Here is a 17,075-nt window from a genome sequence, read left to right on the forward strand (position 1 = left end):
AGGTTTCTCTAAAATTTTGCTAGACAGCTAAAAATCTCTTCCATATATATTACCTACACTTTACTGTAGTTAATAAATTTATTTTATACTAGAAAAACAGGAATTCATGCTTTACAAATATATTGAATGAAAGAGGTAAAAAGACATGTTTACAACTAATTTCTGCAGTTTCCCTTCAGCTCTGTCTCTGGGACTCCACGTGGCACATCATCACATTCCCTTACTGGTAGAAAAGGCCATCCTGTAGACCACGATCTTGAAGGCTTGCTTCACTTGCTGGTTGCGTAGTGTGTAGATGAAGGGGTTCAGAAGAGGAGCCACAGATGTGTTGAGCACAGCTACTCCTTTGCTCAAAGTCACCCTCTCCCTTGCTGAGGGCTTAATGTACATGAAGATGCAGCTGCCATAAGAGAGGGACACAACGATCATGTGGGAGGAGCAAGTGGAAAAGGCTTTCTTCCTTTGGCTTGAGGAAGGAATTCTCAGAATTGTCTGGATGATATTTGCATAAGAGACAATTACTAGTGTCAAGGTGACCATGAGTGTTACCACAGCTAAAAGGAATGCCATGAGTTCTAGAAAATGAGTGTTCGTGCAAGAAAGTTGCAGAATTGGAGAAGAGTCACAGATAAAGTGATCGATTATATTGGAAGCACAATAATCTAATTGTATGAGAAGCAAGACTGGGGGAAAGACAATGAGGAATCCTGCAAGCCAGCAACTGAACACCAATAGGCTGCAGACCTTGCTGCTCATGAGGGTGGTGTAATGGAGGGGTTTGCAGATGGCCACGTAGCGGTCATAGGACATGGCAGTCAGAAGGTAAAATTCTGTGACTCCCAAGGAGATGACAAAAAATAGCTGGGCCATGCAATCGTTGTAGGAAATGCTTCTGTCTCCTGTTGTGATGGTGAGTAGGAATCTGGGGATGCAGGTAGATGTGAACGCTATTTCTAGGAATGAGAAGCTGCGAAGGAAGAAGTACATGGGGGTGTGCAGCTGTGGATGTGCGAGGGTGAGGAAGATGATGGTCAGGTTCCCTGCCATACTGAGCATGTAGGTGACAAGCAGAAAGAGGAAAAGCACAACCTGCCACCGGGGGTCCTCTGTCAATCCAAGAAGAATAAACTCTGTTACAGTTGTTGAATTTCTCATCATTTTCTCTCTTTATGAAGGCATTCTCTATCTGTGAAATGGTTGATGAAATTAGAAATCTATTATACTAATAAAGAATGTAGTTAAAATTCTTTTTCTTAGAACGACTTCACCCCATTTGTAAGGAAATGGAAAGACTTAGAAAAAAATCATATTAAGTGACGTAAGCCAGACTCAAAGGAACCTAGGCTCATTTGTCATAATCAGTAGAAATCTTGGTCTCTCCTAGCAGAGATTTACAATAGAACAAAACCTAGATACATAAGGCCATATAGAATGACACTAAATGAAAGGACCTCCAGGACCTAGAAGCAAAAGCCATATAATGACTGATTGTTGTCCTTAATGTTCTATGTTATCTCTCATCTCTTTTGCTGTCCCTTGGTTATCTCATATTGTTACAGTATTGTGCTTTGTTATCTGATATATTGTATATATGCTTATTTGAAATTGGATAGAGAAGGGGGGAAAACAAGATGAGGGGTGGGGGGTGGGGGGAATGAAATGGGGACCAAGACATGAGAAACGGTATCAATGTTTGTGAAGTAATGCACCTTCTATCTGGTGAATATAATGTAACCCTTCTATTAATTAAAATTTAAAAATATGAAAAAAATTCTTTTTCTTTTTCTGATTTATTCAAGTTAGAAAAGAGGGCCAAGCCAGGCACAGTGGATCATGTCTGTAATCCTAGCTACTCCGGAGGCTGAGATCTGAGGATCATGATTCAAAGCCAGCTCAGGCACTAAAGACCATGAGACTCTTATCTCCAATTGACCACCAGGAAACCAGCTCAAGGTGCAGGGCAGTAGTCGTAAGCTGAAGAGCTCAGAGACAACACCCAGGCCCAGAATTCAAGTCCCAGGATTGACAAAGAATAAAAAGGAAAAAGGGCCAAACTGACATTTTGTATATGTGTCTATACAACACATGTGTGTGACTGTGTGTGTAAATACATGTGTACAAATAAGTAACACATATTATGTCAACTTCCTAATTACAATAGTAATATAAATTATGATTATAAATTGTGTATCACAATGTCTCCAAGAAGAAGTAAAAGTTGCCAATTATGTAACATGTATAAGCCTAGAGATAGAATGTGAACAAAAGTACTATAGATAACAATGTCATATTTTATACTAAAATTTGAGATATGATAACTTAGTTTGAATTCATTCACCATTTAAGTATGTATCCATATATAGCAAAGCATAACTATAAACACCATGTGTATATTTATGTATATTTACACTGGGTTAAAATACACTTTAAAAATAGTACATCTTGCTTTTTGCTTCTGAAGAAAACTTATTTTGTAGCATACCAAAATATTTTTACTCCGTATTACCTCATATAATATTTATTCCATTATTTCTTTCACTGTCTTCTCATATACTTTTGTATAGATGCCTTCTGGATGATTTAATATATTATCTAAAATTATGAAAAATTTTGTTTTTAACTCTGTAATTAAGATCTTTTCACACAAATCACTTGAGAATTATCTCCCTGTCTCATATAGTACTTGGGGATAATTTATTATTTTTATTTCCTCCTAGCTTTAAAAAATTCTCTGCCATAAAATGGGTCTTTTTCTACCTCAACACAAAGACAAAGACATGTTCTCTGGTCATCTCACATTGAGATGTATCAAAGATGGGAAATGGGTTCAATCACAATGCAATGTTTCTGCTTCCATACAATTTGGGGCCATTTGTAAACAAATATCTTGGTAATATTTGGAAACTACTATTCTGGATTATTTTTTTATTTACCAACTTATCATGGGTCTTCTCTCTGATCCAAAGCAGTTTATAAATAAAGGAAATTAATTTTATTTTGCTTTTGAAAAGGTCTTCCTATGTCACCCAACTGATCTTGAACTCATGATCCTCTTATTTCAGCCAGCATGCATCTCAATGCCCTCTCCAATTTTATTTTTGTAAACTGCAAGTGCTCCTACTTGTAATATTTTCAAAATCATAAAAGGGTTCTCCCAAACATACTTTGTCCCCTCTATGTGGCTGATACATGATAATAGTTCAATAGTGAAGCTAAGTTTTCAGGACAGAATGACTATTTTCTTTGTTTGGTATTTTCTAAGGGATATCGCTGTTCATGCTACAAAAAATCTATTTACTTGTTCCTTTTTAAAGGTGGTTAAAAGCTTTAGACATAAATTTTTGAGTATCCAAACAACTTACTTACGTTTGTAGCTTTTCTATTGTTTTCTATGTTCTTTATATTGTATGAAAGGAAATGCCATTTTCTAAGGATTAACCAGCTGGTTTCATAAGTGAATGGATTTGTACAAATATTTCACTTCTAGTCTTTTTGCTTGAATTTGATTGCTGCTAATATTCATTGTCTGTAAAACTGATGATGTACTAAACTAAAATATAATAAGCCATTTTTAGGGGTAGGAATGTTTTACCAAATTGATTCCATGTTTCCAGATACTGATTATGGTTCAAATGATCATAACCTGGTATATAGACAAGAGCATGAAAACTCTTGCTATCTTCCAAATCACAAAGTGTTCATGGGATGATAGACTCAAAATGTCACTGAATCTATTGGTTTGCAATAGTAAAAATTTGTTCACTTTTACATTTCATTGAAATTTTATTTTACTGATTATTTTATTTGTATATAATTTTGTCATTGAAATCAATTTGCTATAAAATACAAATCTACACTACAAATGAAAATTTCTCTACCTTAAATAATACCTTCAACAATGATAACTCTCCTACTAGGTAGAGCTGATTTAGTCAAGGTCATACAATGTTGTTTTGTTTGAACAAATATAGGACATACAATACAAAGTCATAAAATATTGGTTTGTTAGGGAATTTTCCAGAGTTTAATAATTAATTTCCTTATTGTTATCTTATATTTGCAAGGAAATACGGATTTTTTAAAGGAAGAATATTCCAAGAAATACCCTGCAACGTTTATAGGTTCAAGCATCAAACTATTTTTATATATGCATTGTGTTTGTATGCATATAAACAGAAAGTTGCAAGTTCCACAGTTAACCTACCTATGCCTCTTCAAGAAGTATTATCTTGACACTTGAAACAAGTGACAGTTGAAATGAAGACAACGTGACATACTTTCTAACTGATGGTCACTAGGATAGGCTCTTCTGTGAAGACAACATTAATCCCGCTAGCTATCATTTATTTGTTCTATTTTCAGTACACTCATGGGGAATCATTGAATTAATGAATTGATAAACAAAAGTTACCACTAAGATGTGTATTCTCAAGATACCAGCTGCTAAATAGTAGCCCACAATGGTATTTAATTTAGAAGAGGCTAGCCTATAAACGGTATGAAATTCCAAGTTTGAAAACTTCACAATGGGAATTTTAAAATTGAATAACAGAAATGTGTATGTATGCTACAAATAGCAATAGAAGACAAGTATAAACAAGTGGCATTTTCTACTTAGGAGAAAAAATAGGACCCATTGTAATATTTTAGAATACCCCGAAGTTTCCATTTTTCTATGGCAAAAAAAATAAAAGAATTTGAGATGTGGCGTTTTAAGATTAAAGTCTACGCAGAGACTACTCGTTGTATGCTTGCCTAGCATGCACAAAGCACCTGGGTACGATTCCCCAATACCACATACACAGATAAGACCAGCAGTGATGCTGTGGCTCAAGTGATAGAACACTAGCCTTGAGAAAGCCCAAGTACATAGCCCAGAATCTGAGTTCAAACCAAGTACTTAGAAAAAAAAAGATTTAAATCTTTCCACTGACACACAACACGGAAAAATAGATCAAGGCTTATAAGTCCTGCCATTTATTTATCCACTAACTTATTTTGCACACTTGTTAGATATTGAATTCTGATCTAGTTACAGTATGTAGAGATGACAAAATAACCTCTGACATAGATTTATTCTAACAAAAATGTGTCAAAATATTACATGATTTTTATAACCTCATATTTCCTTCTCAGAAATAAATGTAATATTTTTCTACATCATTACCTCTTTTAACCCAATTCTTTTAACCCCAAAAGACATTTAAAGTCACCTGTTAATACCATAAGATTTCTTCTTGCTTAAAAATGCATCTGGAGGCCCCATAAACTACATCAATATCTGATCTAAACGAAAATTAGGATTATTTGTCTTAAACTGGGTTTGGTGGATCATACCTGTAACCCTAACTACTCAGGTGGCTGAGAACTGAGGATCCCCGTTCAATAACAGCCCGGGCACCAAGGTCCCTGAGACTCTTATCTCCAACAAACCACTAGAAAACCATAAGTGGTGTTGCATCTAAAGGGGTAGGGTGGTAGTAGCCTTGAGCTGAAGATCTCAGGGACAGGGCCCAGGCCCAGAGTTCAAGCCCCACAACTGACAAAAAAAAAATTATTTGTCTTAGTATGCTTGATAGTTTGTCTAATAAAAATTTAGAATTATTTTTGTTTCTTTGGAAGTGACAAAATTATTCAAAGCTTAGTGTTGCTGCAGAAAAAAAAAAGAGTAAGAAATGAAGGAGGGAATGCCAATGTTCAAAAAGATGTACTCATGACCTGACTTACTTAACTGTAACTGGGTTGCTGTAAAGCATTAAAATATATATAATAATTATATATAAAATAACCTATATAGAGAGAGTAACATATAGTGATATATATAGGAAAACATATGGTAATTAGCTCAAAGAAATAAAAAAGAATTTACTAGTGTCAATGACAATACATCGATAATCCACAAATACCTCTTTTTTTTAACTTTTACAGACTATAATGAGCATTCTATAACAAGATCCCTAGAGTCAATTAATAAATTCTCAGATTTTTTTGTATTTTCTTAATTTGATCTCCACTTACTAATTGAAATGTTTTTTTGTGGGGAGACTAGGCCAAGGTCTTTAACTCAGGGGTTGGACACTGTGCCTCAGCTTTTCTGCTCATGGTTACTGCTCTGCTACTTGACCCAAGCTCCGCTTTGGCGTTTTAATGGTTAGTTTCCTACCCAGGCTGGCTTTGAACTATTATCCTCCAGTCTCAGACTCTGGGTAGCAGGATTACAGGTGTGAGCCACCAGCACATGGCCTCCATAATGTCTTTTGCAGGGGGTGACCTTTGGAAGTCTCCCACTGCCTTGTGTTTCATATTCCTTGGGCTTCTGCATTGACTTTTATGTATAAGCTTTATGACACAGCCACTCCTCCATTTGTGTCCCTTTGTCAGCCCAAGTCCTTCCAATGTATCTGATAATGGAGAGTTCAAACACAGCAGTAATATCTGCATGGCGGTGCACAGGAAGAACCAAGAATCTCTGCTGTGTTGTCTGTGGATCTCAGTTCCTTCAGACCCTTTCTGGAAGTCCATCATCTTGAGGAGGCAAGAGGCTGGGAGATGTCACTTGAGCAGAGTATCTTCTGTTCAGAGCTCTCCTCCTCACCTAGCAGCAAATCCCACAGCCAACAAATGGCTCCTGAGGGAGGAGAACTGCCAGTCACAGACTCCTTGCTGTTGCTGTTTCTGCTTCTGCACTGGTCCTCAGGCCCTGAGACTTGCTGAAGGCAGGAAAGTGGAGCCACTGAGTACCATGTCCTATGCTTCTTTCCTGTCTACACTCACCTATTTTAATATAACTCCCTCTCCTTAATCCCCTACTGATTCTCTAGCTCTCAAAAGCTATGGCAAGACATCTGTACTCCCTTTGCTCTGACTGTTCCATGTTTTGATCACCCTGAGCTAGTGCAGTCTCCATTTCAAGATGGCTGCCTATCATATCCCCCAAAACTAGCAGGCAGTTCCTGGAGCCTGAGCACTCTGGCAGCATAGCCTCGGACTCATTGCCTTTGAAATAAGGATACTTGGTCTAACTTGTGTCATGTTCCCAGTGTGGTGGAAAAGAGGTAATGGGGTCCAATTGACTAATTGTCTTAACTGTCTTCCTGGGGAGGAAGGAGAAGCCCCACCCCAGGTGATGTCTGAACCTGAATTCCTAGAAGCACAGGCTGGGACTTGAACAATAGGTCACTGAACTTGCCAGTCCTGTGCCATGAACTCCCAATACTCTCAAGCTCCTTGTGAACCTGACCCATGACCATGACCCTATTTAGGTTCTAAAATGATCAGACACAATTTTGCAGTGTCTCATGTCTCATGTCTTTACTCGGGTCACTGTGACAGCCCTCTCCCACTCTCCATTGGAATTATTCTGTTTTTTTCAGACGAGTGTTTCTTGTCTTTCTTTACACTGTTACCCTTAAGGATCAGTGTCCTAAAAGGATTAAGTGTGTTTAAGGCTGTGAAATTTGGGGGAATCTAAAAAAAACTGGGGGGAATCTGTGTCTACTTGCAGTCACTGGCTGGCTAATAAAGCCTCCTGATATGGATTCTCAAAATATGGCTTCTCTGTATCTTGCAGTTGAACTCCTGTATGACACCTTATCACTGAAATAATACTCAAGCAGTGAATCTGCTCTCAACAGGTCAGCTTGAGGCTGCAGAACCCAGAACCTATCACTGCTTCCTGAGCAAGCTGGAAGCTTGCTCAAATCAAAATCTCTCCATCTCTACCAGCACCTCTGCTGACCAACTAGTATGGGGACTGAAGACCAGCGAGAGTGTCCCAGGATTCCCTGAGCAATGGTTATTCTCCTGGGTGACTCAATCTCAGAATCTTCCTGGCAATGGACTCCTATAACATGGAGGGAGCACCTGCAGTCTCTAAGCACTCCTGCAGTTCCTGGAACTAGAGTACTTGGTGTCCTTGCCACAAATGATCCTCAAACAATGCAACTGCTCTCACTGGGAAGAATGGGGCCACTGACCACCAGCCATTTCTTTCCAAGTGTTCATTAAACTTTCAGCTTGCCCATAGAATTGCCTGTGGCCTTATAGATCAACATAGTGATTCAAACAGACTCAATGAGCAAGTCTTTGGACCAGGTCCTGTAATGAAGAGCAATTGTTGAATGTTGAAATATGCAGGCAATCTCAGAATTACAAAATATTGAGGCCACATATGTATTTAAAAGAGAGCTCATACAAAACACAATTTACTACAGCCTTATAAATGATACACTCACAAAGCAGTTGCTCCTCTGGAATTAAATATATCAGCCAACAAAGAAGACTTTTAATCCAAGACATTTAGAATCTCTTGACTCTTCTGCTAATTTCACATGTCATATGTGACCCCTTGATGACACAAGTGATGTACTTTCTTTTTTGCCAGTCCTGGGCCTTGAACTCAGGGTGTGGGCACTGTCTTTGGGCTTTCTCAAGGCTAGAGGTCTAGCACTTACTGAGGAATTGAACCCAGGTCTTCATGCATGATGCTAGGCAAGCACTCTCCCGCTAGGCTAAACTCCCGGCCCAGTGATGTACTTTCTATGTGTGTTACTTTCACTTGTCTTTGGGGTAAAAGTCTGTCATGTTTGAACTAGGCCCTGAGTTATTTCTGCCCTGCCAGTGATCTCAGGGAGAGGTATGCTGCTTGTGTGGGGCAGATTCACCATTCTCCTAGCTAAAACTTAGTCATTCTCCATTAAATATTTCCCTTGCTGCACATCCCTTCCTGATGATATGTCTCCTGGGCAAAATTCCCAAGGCTATGTCCCTGTATGCTTTTGCTTCGCCAATATAATGGGGTATATTGCTATATTTTATAAATTCATAGGGCCAAAGCAGCTAAGCTGGATTCCCATGGTCATGTTTTTCAATTCTAAATCATTTTTCAAACTGTTTACCGGCAAGTCAATTTTGAAAGTAGCTCTACTTTTGAACATGTGTTTTTAGGCAAAGAAATTATTTTGTCCATGGTTGCTTCCCAAAGGGTTTACCGGAATATGCCTTCAGCAAAATGCATGTTAAATTAATCAAAACAAATTATAGAACGGTCATAATTTCTACTTCCCACTTGCATTACCAATATAATTTGCCTTCTAATTTATCATCTCCCTCCACACTATTATAGATGTTTAATTTTGTTTTGCATTGTTTTCTAAAGAACTAATACAAGTACTTATCTCTTAGTTCAATTACTACCCTTTTCAGGTGTCTTTTCTTGGATGCCTTGCTTTTCAGAACCTTGACTACAAATCACTGCCATCCCTCAACTATACAAACAGCTCTTTAACATCCTTAATCAACATGTAGTTTTGTAGTCTTATATTCTACTTTCTAAAATCTAACACATAAAATTCCTACTTTGTGTGTGTTAAGACAAAATCCTCTTTCTTTCTTGAGGTGCTTCCTGGTCAGTTATTTGGTTGTTGGTTAGTTACATTTTTTACTTAGTTATGCTAATCCTGGGGCTTGAACTCAGGACCTGGGCACTGTCTCTATTGGTGATCAAGATTAGCACTGTACCCCTTGAGCCACAATTCTGCATGCCAATTTTTTGGTGCTTGATTGGAGATTAGATTCACATTGGTCTATTTGTCCTGACTGGGGTTAAACAGTGATCCTCAGTAGCTAGGGTTTCAGAGATGATTACAGAATGAAACTAGTTGATTACTTTTGCTATTGCTATTGATTTTACTCAAATATTCAGGGTGATTTCTAGGATCATATTCCCATGGGTGCAATACTTTTGATTTTTTCTTCACTTAAAATGCCTTTACATAAACAATATTGAAAAATACTGATGCTAAACAATAAAATTAATTTAGAGAAATTCTGCCTCACTCTTCAGATTATCTGTACAAATTTAAAGAGTATATCAAGGTGAATGAAAGCAGCAGTGAATTAGGTATTATTACTTACAATATCAATTATTCAGAATCAATAATACACCGTTCTCTACTCTTCACTTATTCTTCATGTCAGTATAAAGGACATGGAGGTTGGAAAAACACTGATTAGAATAATAATTTGTCTTCAAAAAATCACTGTTTGTGGCCAGGTGTGTGGCCTAGTGGCAGAGTGCTCATCGAGCATGCACGTAAGCCCTGGGTTCAAGTCCCCTGTATCACATACACAGAAAAACCCCGTAGTGGTACTGTGGTTCAAGTGGTAGAGCTCTAGCCTTGAGAGAGCCCAAGGACAATGCCAAGGCCCTCAGTTTGAAAATAAATCACTTTATTCCTATAAAATACAATTGTCAGAAATAAAACATTTCAGCTACACAATTTATGGCAAGTTATTTGATGAAGAAATACATGATTGGATTGATATGAAAAAGAACAAAGTTCAGGGATTTCTCTAAAACTCTGTGGCACAGCTAAAACATCTTACACATTTTATATAATTTAGTGTAGATGCTACATGTATTTTAGGCTACAAGAAAAAAAGGATTGTTGCATTACAAACAAACTAAATTTAAGGAGCAAAAACACACGTTTCAAACCAATTTCTCTAGTTTCCCTTCAGCTCTGTCTCTGGGACTCCACGTGGCACATCATCACATTCCCTTACTGGTAGAAAAGGCCATCCTGTGGACCACGCTCTTGAAGGCTTGCTTCACTTGCTGGTTGCGTAGTGTGTAGATGAAGGGGTTCAGGAAAGGAGTCACAGAGGTGTAGAGCACAGCTACTCCTTTGTTCAAAGTCACCCTCTCCCTTGCTGAGGGCTTAATGTACATGAAGATGCAGCTGCCATAAGAGAGGGACACAACGATCATGTGGGAGGAGCAAGTGGAAAAGGCTTTCTTCCTTTGGCTTGAGGAAGGAATTCTCAGAATTGTCTGGATGATATTTGCATAAGAGAGAATTACTAGTGTCAAGGTGACCATGAGTGTTACCACAGCCAAAGAGAATGCCATGAGCTCTAGTAAGTGTGTGTTTGTGCAAGAAAGCTGAAGAAGTGGAGAAGAGTCACAGATAAAGTGATCGATTATATTGGAAGCACAAAAATCTAATTGTATGAGAAGCATGACCGGGGGAAAGACAATGAGGAATCCTGCAAGCCAGCAACTGAACACCAATAGGCTGCAGACCTTGCTGCTCATGAGGGTGGTGTAATGGAGGGGTTTGCAGATGGCCACGTAGCGGTCATAGGACATGGCAGTCAGAAGGTAAAATTCTGTGACTCCCAAGGAGATGACAAAAAATAGCTGGGCCATGCAATCGTTGTAGGAAATGCTTCTGTCTCCTGTTGTGATGGTGAGGAGGAATCTGGGGATGCAGGTAGATGTGAATGCTATTTCTAGGAATGAGAAGCTGCGAAGGAAGAAGTACATGGGGGTGTGCAGGTGTGGATGTGCGAGGGTGAGGAAGATGATGGTCAGGTTCCCTGCCACACTGAGCATGTAGGTGACAAGGAGGAAGAGGAAAAGCACAACCTGCCACCGGGGGTCCTCTGTCAATCCAAGAAGAATAAACTCTGTTACAGTTGTTGAATTTCTCATCATTTTCTCTCTATCTGTGAAATGGTTGATGAAATTAGAAATCTATTACAGTATTAAAGAAATGTAGTTAAAATATTCTTTTTGTTTCTGGTTTATTTAACTTAGAAAAGAGGGCCAAACTGTCATTTTGTATATATGTTTATACATATATATGTGTGTGAGTGTGTTACATAAATAACGTATTATGTCCTTTTCCTAATTATAATAGTAATAAAATTATGATTATAAATTGTCACAATGTCTCCAAGAAGTAAAAATTTCCAATTATCTAATATGTATAAGCCTAGAGACAGAATGTGAACCACAAGTAATATTAATGTCATATTGTATGCTAAAATTTGAGATATGATAACTTAGTTGACTTCAATAATCATTTAAGTATATATTCATATATAGCAAAACATAACTATAAACACTATGTGTATATTCATGTATATTTGCACTGGGTTAAAACACTCACTTTAAAAGTACTACTTCTTGGTTTTAGGTTCTGAGAAAAACTTATTTTGTAACATATCAAAATATTTTTCCATTGTATATAAATACCACATCTTGTTGATCCACTCATCAACTGAGGCACATCTAGGTTGGTTCCATATCTTTGCTATGGTAAATAGTGCTGCAATGAACATTGTTGTGCTGGTGGATTTAGTATGCCCTTGTTTCTGGATGATTGGGTAAATGCCAAGTAGTGGAATTGCTGGGTCATAGGGGAGTTCTATGTTTAGTCTTTTGAGGAACTGCCATTCTGCCTTCCATAGTGATTGAATGAGTTTGCACTCCTACCAACAGTGTAGTAGTGATCCCTCCTGGCCACATGCCCTGCAGCATCTGTTGTTATTAGTTTTATACACAATGGAATTATATGCTGCTGTCAAAAAGAATGACATTGCCCCATTTTTAAGAAATGGAAAGACTTAGAAAAGATCATATTAAGTGAAGTAAGCCAGACTTAAAGCAACTTAGCCTCAATAGTTTCCCTCATTTGTCATAATCAGTAGAAATCTTGGGTTCTCCTAGCAGAGATTTGCAATAGAGCAAAACCTTGATACAAAAGGCCATATAGTAGGACGCTAAATGAAAGGATCTCTAGGATATAGAAACATAAGCCATATAGTAAATGATGGTTGCTCTTAAGGTACTATATTATCTCTCAGCTCTTTTGCTGTTCTTTGGTTATCTCATATTGTTACAGTATCTCACTTTGTTACCTGATATATCGGATATATTTGTATTTGGTTATTTGAAATTGGATAGGGAAGGGGGGAAAACAAGATGATGGGTGGGGGTGAGGGGAGGGAAATGGGGACTAAAGCATGTGAAAGGGTATCAATATATGGGAATTAATGCACCATCTATCTGGCAAATATCATGTAACCCTTCTATTAATTATAATAAAAAATATATGAAAAAATATTTTTCCACTCTGTATTACCTCATATACTATTTATTCCATTATTTATTTCACTGTCTTCTCATATATTTTGGTATAAATATCTTCCGGATGATTCAATGTATTATCTAAAATGACAAAAAAATGTTTTTAACTATGTAATTAAGATCTTTTCACATAAACCACTTGTGAATTTGCTCCCTGTCTCATACAGTACCTGGGATTAATTGTTATTTTATGTCCTGTTAGTTTTAAATTTTTTCTCTATCTTGAAACAGATCTTTTTCTACCCCAAGGCAAATTTTATTTATTTTTATTTGTTCATTCAGTTCTGGAGCCTGAACTCAGATCCTGAGCACTGTCCTTAGGCTTTCTCAAGGCTAGTGCTCTACCACTTAAGCCACAGCACCACTTCCACCTTTTTCTATATGTGTGGTAGCAAGGAAACAAACCCAGGATTTCGTGAATTCTAGGCAAGCCCTCTACCACTAGGCCAAACTCCTGACCCATCAAAGCAAATTTTTAAAACATATAAAGACAATGCAGTGGTCCAAAGTAATATTATTCAACCATTGCATGTGGAGATGTCTCATACATGGGAAGTACTCTAATTGAAATACAGTGTTTCTGCTTCAATACAATTTGCCATTTGTAAACAAGGTCACTGTAATATTTTGAAACTACTACTCTGGAATATTTATTTACCAATCTGTCATGAATCTACTCTCTGATACAAAGCAGTTTGTACATAAAGAAGTTAATTTTATTTTGCTTTTGTAAAGGTCTCCCTGGGTAACCCAAATGTACCCAAGATCCTCTTGCTTCAGCCATTATGCCTGGCAATACCCTCTCCAATGTTATTTTTGCAAACTGCAAGTGCTCCTATTTGTAATATTTTCAGAATCATAAAAGGGTTCTCCTAAGCATACTTTGTTCCCTTTATGTGGCTAATGCATGGTAATAGTTCAACAGAAAAGCTAATTTTTTAGGACAAAAAGGAGTCTTTTCTTTGTTTCTATATTTTGTAAAGGATATCACTGCTCATACTACACAAAAATCAACTTTTTTTGCCAGTCCTGGGCTTAGGCTCAGGGCCTAGGCACTATCCTTGGATTTTTCTCAAGGCTAGAACTCTACCACTTGAGCCTCAGCACCACTTCTGGCTTTTTCTAAGTATGCGGTACCATGGAATTGAACCCGGGTCTTCGTGCATGCTAGGCAAGTACTCTATCACTAGGCCAAACTCCCAGCCCAAAAATCAACTTTTTTTAAGTTGGACAACAAAGACATTCACTAGACACCATGTTGGAAATGAAATTTACAGCTTGGGAGAGAGGTATTGGAGAGGGCTAATGGGAGAAATTGAGAGGGGAGGTATCACTGTTCAAAAAGAAATGTACTCATGACCTTACTTATGTCACTATAATCCCTCTGCATATTCTTTACAGTAAAATAAAGTTTGTTAAAAGTTTTAGATATGCTGGCCCCTATACTAATTTCTGAAAATTTTTGTGTATCCACACAACTTAATTAAATCTGCAACTCTTCTGTTGTTTTCTAAATTCTTTATAGGTGTCATTTTATTAAATGAAACAATAATTTCTAAGGATTAACCAGCTGGTTTCAAAGTTGAATGGATTTGCACAAACATTTCATGTATAACACTTCTAGGAAGGATAAATTCTCATGTCCTTACCTCAGTTCTCAGCTTTCAATGTTTTTACTTTCATGTGAATGCTGCCAATATTTGCTGTCCATAAGACTCACATTGTACAAAACTAAAATGTAAAGAGGCCATTTTTTAAGGGTAGGCCTGTTTTACAAAAAGGATTCCATGGTTTCCAGATATCAATTATAGTTCAAGTTATCATCATCTGTTATATAGTCAACAACATAAATCCTGCTATCTTCTAAATCACAAAATGTTCCTGCAATAACAGACAAAAAACTGTCACATGAAGCTATTGGTTTACAATAGTTGAAATTTGTTCACTTATACAATTCATTGAAATTGTGTTGGCTATTTGATTTGTATGTAATTGAGAAAATACTTCACTATAATACATGTATACTCGGGCAAAATTTCTATACCTCAGATACTACCTTCAAGAATAGTGACTTCTCTCTGGAAAACAGTGTGGAGGTTTCTTAAAGAGCTGAAAACAGACCTTCCCTACAATTCCCAGGCATCTATCCTGAACATTATAAACCAGGATATGATAAGGACACCTGCTCAGCTATGTTAATCTCTGTACTATTCACAATAGCCAGGTGGTGGAAACAATCCAGATGCCCTACTGCAGATGAACAGATGCAAAAAAATGTGAGATATATATATATATATACACAATGGAATTCTACATAGCCAACAGACAAGGTAAAATAATGGCATTCGCAGAGAAGTGGATGAATCTGGAGCGAATCATGTTGAGTGGGACAAGGCCAAAGGAACAAATGGTGCATGGTATCCTTAATATGTGGCTATTAGATCCAAACAGTACAAGAGCGAAGACTCAACATTTGCGTACCCAATGCTACGGACATAGTATTGGAAATATAAATACAACTACATAGACATAAAAATCTATGACTCTATAGACATAATGTTTTATTACATAGATTAATATATACCTATGACATACAAACTCTCAGCCTAATTTTAATTATGTTCTAAAAATCTAGGTGCCAGTGATTGTAAACAGAGATTCCCTTCTTGAATACTTGTTTGTTAAACATGACATTTGAAATACGATGTAAAAATCAATGTTAATAAATTCTTTAATAAAAAAAGAAAAGAAAGAATAGTGACTTCTTATACATATGACTAATTTTGTTAAAGTTGTTACTTTAAACATTCATTATTAATTTATTGAACATCAGTCTCTGGAATTTTACCCAAGTTTAACAATTAATTACCTCTCTGCTATCTTATATTTGTAAGGAAACATCCAACATACTGATTTTTAAAAAAGAAGTACCATTTCAAGAAATACTCCTTTTCACAATGTTTGTTTACAGGAAGCATCAAAACATTTGTATACATAAATCTAAATATATAGAAAGTTGTAAGTTAGTCAACTTATGCCTCTTCAAGAAATCTTATCTTGACACTTGGAACAAATGACAGTTGAAGATGAATGTGACATATTTTCTACCTGATGGTCACAAGAATAGTCTCTTCTGTGCAGATAGAACATTAATCCTGTTAACCATTATTTTATTTGTTCTATTTACAGTGGACTCATGGGGATTCACTGAATGAATTAACAAAAATTACTGTGGAGATGGGTGTTTTCAAGATACCATCTGCTAAACAGTCACCCAAATTAGTGCTTAATTTAAGACAGACTAGATTATAATGGTCTGAAATTAGAAGTTTAAAAAATTGTATTTTCATAATAATAACTTCACAATGGAAATTTTAAAAGTTTCATAATAGAAATTTGAACTTTGCAAATAGCAGAGCTGTAAACAGCTATAAACAAGTGATATTTTCTACTTTGGAGATAAATAAGCATTCATTGTAATGTTTTAGAATAGCTTGACTTTTCCCTCTTCCTATGAAAAAAAAATCCCAGACTTGGGAGGAGGGGTGTGGCCTAGTGGTAGAGAGCCCTGGGTCCGATTTCTGCAATATCACATACACAGAAAAAGCAGGAAGTGGTGCTATGACTCAAGTGTAGTAGAGTACTAGCCTTGAGAAAGCCCAAGGACAGTGCCCAGACTCTGAGTTCAAGCCCAGGACTGGCAAAAAGAAAAAAAATCCCAGATATAACATTTTTAAGATTTAAATCTTTCCACTGATTCAAACACAGAAAAATTTAGCCAGACTTATAATTAGTCCCACATGTTCACAAATTTATTTTGGATATTTGTTTGATATTAAGTTCTACCTTATAGTATACAGCTATGATAAAACATCCTTTGATATAAATTTTACTCTTACATATACACATAAAAATACTACATGGTTTTGCAATCTCGGAGTTTTTTATCTAAATCAAATGCAAGCAATATATTTCTACATCATGAACTAGCAACTCTTTTGATCCAGAAAGACAAATATCATCACCTTTTAATTAGTACTTTAAGACTTTCATTTGGTACATATTTAATCTGGGGGCTCCATAAACTTAATAATTTCATCTAAATGGAAATTAGGATTATCTTAGGATGCATGATACT

At 36.8% G+C, this 17,075-nt stretch overlaps 2 protein-coding genes across 3 annotated transcripts; both read right to left on the reverse strand.

Moving 5' to 3' along the window:
- Positions 1 to 210: 210 nt before the first annotated feature.
- On the reverse strand, positions 211 to 1,179 carry LOC150066990 (olfactory receptor 6C75-like). The gene has a single exon (XM_090356558.1). The coding sequence runs from the start codon at positions 1,156 to 1,158 to the stop codon at positions 211 to 213; it is 948 nt and encodes a 315-aa protein (XP_090212684.1). The 5' UTR covers positions 1,159 to 1,179.
- Positions 1,180 to 10,552: 9,373 nt separating this feature from the next.
- LOC150066991 (olfactory receptor 6C75-like) lies at positions 10,553 to 14,194 on the reverse strand. 2 transcript variants are annotated; one of them, XM_090356562.1, is made up of 2 exons: positions 14,185 to 14,194; positions 10,553 to 11,505 (listed from the first exon to the last, which is right to left on the reverse strand). In XM_090356562.1, exons 1-2 carry the CDS (start codon positions 14,192 to 14,194, stop codon positions 10,553 to 10,555), a joined length of 963 nt encoding a protein of 320 aa, XP_090212688.1. The 2 variants fall into 2 exon arrangements, with proteins under 2 accessions (XP_090212688.1, XP_090212692.1); XM_090356566.1 differs by lacking the exon at positions 14,185 to 14,194 and having other exon boundaries at positions 10,553 to 11,506.
- Positions 14,195 to 17,075: the final 2,881 nt, after the last annotated feature.

Source organism: Megascapheus bottae, chromosome 2 (assembly GCF_031878675.1).
Source record: "Megascapheus bottae isolate mThoBot1 chromosome 2, mThoBot2.hap1, whole genome shotgun sequence".
Lineage (NCBI taxonomy): Eukaryota > Metazoa > Chordata > Mammalia > Rodentia > Geomyidae > Megascapheus > Megascapheus bottae.

Excerpts from the sequence above, each read along its gene's own strand:
- LOC150066990 (XM_090356558.1), bottom strand. The coding sequence starts at position 1,158 with ATGATGAGAAATTCAACAACTGTAACAGAGTTTATTCTTCTTGGATTG.